Source organism: Borostomias antarcticus, assembly GCF_949987555.1.
Source record: "Borostomias antarcticus genome assembly, chromosome: 17".
Classification (NCBI taxonomy): Eukaryota; Metazoa; Chordata; class Actinopteri; order Stomiiformes; family Stomiidae; genus Borostomias; species Borostomias antarcticus.
The window spans coordinates 19,322,689-19,326,146 of NC_140250.1; the positions used below are offsets into that span (position 1 = coordinate 19,322,689).

At 48.9% G+C, this 3,458-nt stretch overlaps 1 protein-coding gene across 1 annotated transcript; it reads left to right on the forward strand.

Moving 5' to 3' along the window:
* Positions 1-613: 613 nt before the first annotated feature.
* pou3f3a (POU class 3 homeobox 3a) lies at positions 614-1,888 on the forward strand (the record flags this gene model as incomplete). Its single annotated transcript, XM_084452181.1, has 1 exon — positions 614-1,888. The coding sequence occupies one exon, from the start codon at positions 614-616 to the stop codon at positions 1,886-1,888; it is 1,275 nt and encodes a 424-aa protein (XP_084308307.1).
* Between the last annotated feature and the right edge of the window lie 1,570 nt (positions 1,889-3,458).

A 3,458-nucleotide genomic window follows, 5' to 3' on the forward strand; every position in this document is an offset into this window, starting at 1 on the left:
CAAAAAAGTAGCCCTTAACTGAGCTCTTGAGACCAAACCCTCCCTGGATTATGTCCAATCAGCGGGAGCCCTGCTCTCTACTTCCTGAGGAGAGGGGGCGGCATGCGCGGAGGCAGAGCTGATAAGCGGCAGGTGGAAAGAACCTAGCGGAGAGGGAGGGGGCAGCCTAGCGCGTCCACAGATCTCTCTTATGTCATTTTCATTTCAGACAGCTTGAAACAGTTCAGATAAAAGAAGAACAGCGGAACAAGTCAGCGCAGTTTTCACGCGGGCCGTTTCAGCAAGAAGAATGTCCACAGTAAAAAAGAAAAAGGAGCAGGATTGAGGCGCGTCCAATCAAGGTTTACAGGACGCAGCAAACTTTTCTCATTCGTTTTAATACAACGGAGTGAAGAGCAGAGATGTTGGCTATTTTTATGTAATTTTTACACAGCATTTGCTCCGCATGTTGTGAGTATTCTTTATGGATTGGGGTTGACCTCTCGCATCATTTTATGGCATAGCCTAATCCCTGCATTTTTAATTAATGAATTAGAAAATTGCTCGGGAAGAGAAGTTGTAGCCTATAACCAAACAAGGAAGAGGAGTACTACAGGAATACTAAACGAGCTTTATGGTGTGGGGAATGGCAGCAGCCACCTCCAGCCCCTATCTGGCCAGCAATAGGATCTTGTCCACCGGTACCATCGTGCACTCTGACCGGGGTGGTGGAGGCATGCAGCCGGGCAGCACCGCAGTCACCTCGGTGTCCGGCGGATACAGGGGGGATCCCTCTGTAAAGATGGTCCAGAGTGACTTTATGCATGGTGCCATGGCGACGAGCAACGCGGGGCACATGCTGAGCCATGCGCACCAGTGGGTGACCTCGCTCCCTCACGCCGCAGCAGCCGCAGTGGCAGCTGCCGAGGCCGGGTCTCCCTGGTCCTCCAGTCCCGTGGGGATGACGGGCAGCCCACAACCGCAGGATGTGAAGAGGAACGCGGGCAGGGAAGACCTGCACTCGGGCTCGGCTCTGCACCACAGGTCTCCGCATCTGAGCTCCCACCAGACACACCCAGGAGCTTGGGGAGGCGCCACCGCCGCTCATATCTCCATCTCAGAAGGACAGCAGCAGCAACAGTCGTTGATTTACTCACAGCCCGGGGGATTCACGGTCAACGGGATGCTGAACTCACCGGGGAGTCAGAACCTGATGCACGCGGGGATGGTGCGAGGTGAGTCTCCAGAGCTCGAGCACGGCGGTCACCACCATCACCACCACCAGCAGCACCCTCACCTCCACCAGCACCAGGGCGGGGGGAGCCACGACCTGCAATCGGACGAAGACACGCCGACATCGGACGACCTGGAGCACTTCGCCAAACAATTCAAGCAGCGAAGGATCAAACTGGGTTTCACCCAAGCGGACGTGGGCTTGGCGCTAGGCACCCTGTACGGCAACGTGTTCTCCCAGACCACGATCTGCAGGTTCGAGGCGCTCCAGCTCAGCTTTAAAAACATGTGCAAGCTGAAGCCGCTGTTAAACAAGTGGCTCGAGGAGGCTGACTCCACCACGGGGAATCCGACCAGCCTCGATAAGATCGCCGCGCAGGGCAGGAAGAGGAAGAAGCGCACCTCCATCGAGGTGAGCGTGAAGGGCGCTTTGGAGAGCCACTTCCTAAAGTCTCCCAAACCCCCCGCCCAGGAGATCACCTCCCTGGCGGACTTGCTGCAGCTGGAGAAGGAGGTGGTCCGGGTCTGGTTCTGCAACCGCAGACAGAAAGAGAAGCGGATGACGCCGCCGGGGCTGCCTCACACACCCGAGGATGCGTACTCTCAGGTCGGCAACATGAGTTCAGACTCACCGTCGCCTTCCATAGACTGCAAACGGATGTTTAGCGACACGTGAGAATAATACACAATACAGGACTACGTGTGGACTATATTTATACTTGCATCGACTTCTTAAAAGGACACTATAGGCGTTTAAATAAATATGGACATGCTTTCATTTTGCATTGATGGGAAATAAACGAGTGCGTTTTTGGAGCTGCCTGTGATGTGAAGCGTGTCAGGTATTGTGTTTATTATAGGAGGGGGCAGGCCTGGGCCTGGGTTACTCACATTCATATCAGGTAACTTTGATGCACTAACGAGAGTTTTTCGGCTACAAAGACCATTGACGTATTGTTAACAGTAGGCCTGGTTTATAATAACCAAGGAGGTCTTTGTCACTACGTCTTTTACCCTTTCACCCTCCTTAATCCAGAGCTGTTGCAATCCTGTATTCTGTTTTGCCCCAATGAGCATTAAACTTCTCTCCATTAGGTTCCCATTTGATCTATTTAACAGACTAGTACACTAATGTCACAGAGGACTTGAACATGAAGAAGTAGAAATTCAAAGGTTTTGAATCGAAATGTTCCCTTGAATTGCTCTCTAAACCATGACCCAGTGTGTTCTCACTTTGGTAGCCTAGGCTACGTTTTACAATTTAAAAGTCTTATCTTACTTCCATCAGGTTATTTTATTTGATATATAATGAGCAATAATTTGAGTCCATCAAAACATGTATTTTTCCCATGTGCTGTGTGTATAGCCTCGTCTGCTTTTTATCATGAAAATTATGGCTTTCAAAGAAACACTCATTCCCAACGTGTTGTATTGTAAATTGTGTGTTGATTTTCACTGTAATTTATTTTCTGTTTTTTGATTAGGCTAATCAAAACAATAAATTTGTCACAATTATCATGGCCTCTAGACCAGCTAAAATTCTGACCCATACAACATTTTGGAGCCTACCGTGCGTTTTCAAATAGCCTGCTTTTAAAACTGTTCTGAGGGCAACAAATGACGCCTAATCTGTAGACTATAGCCTACAACACAGTTCTATAGTCTATCGCATCTTTATTTAGGTCTACCATAATAAATGTGCGAACCAGCCTATTCAAAGTAGCCTTTTGAAATCATTCTACGCTCTCAAGCCACTTGAGATACTATACTGATCTCAATCCCAGGCTGGTGTTTTGTGTAGGTGCGTCTTTTTCACTAATAATTTCAGGTCTAATTTACTCGCTTGGTCCTTCATTGACAGACTCAACTACTCATTCAAAATGAAGCTTTTTGTCTATAGGTCTAGCCTATCAACCTCATTTTCGTTCGTAACTTTGTCCTATTAAGAAAGATATCTCAGGCTGTTTGAAATGCAAACTGAGGGGAATTCGCAATTATTTACGATTTAGTGTTGAGTTCAGTGCTCAAATAGAATCACGTAATGAAAACACGTAGGCTACCCAGTTAATTTTCGACAGCAGCCTACAGCCTGCAGGAGGAGCACATTCCCATATCTGACCCTAACCCTAACCCTGCAGGAGGAGCACATTCCCATATCTGACCCTAACCCTAACCCTGCAGGAGGAGCACATTCCCATATCTGCTCCTCGGTTCTCTGATCCATCCTCTGGCGCGCGCCCAGCTGG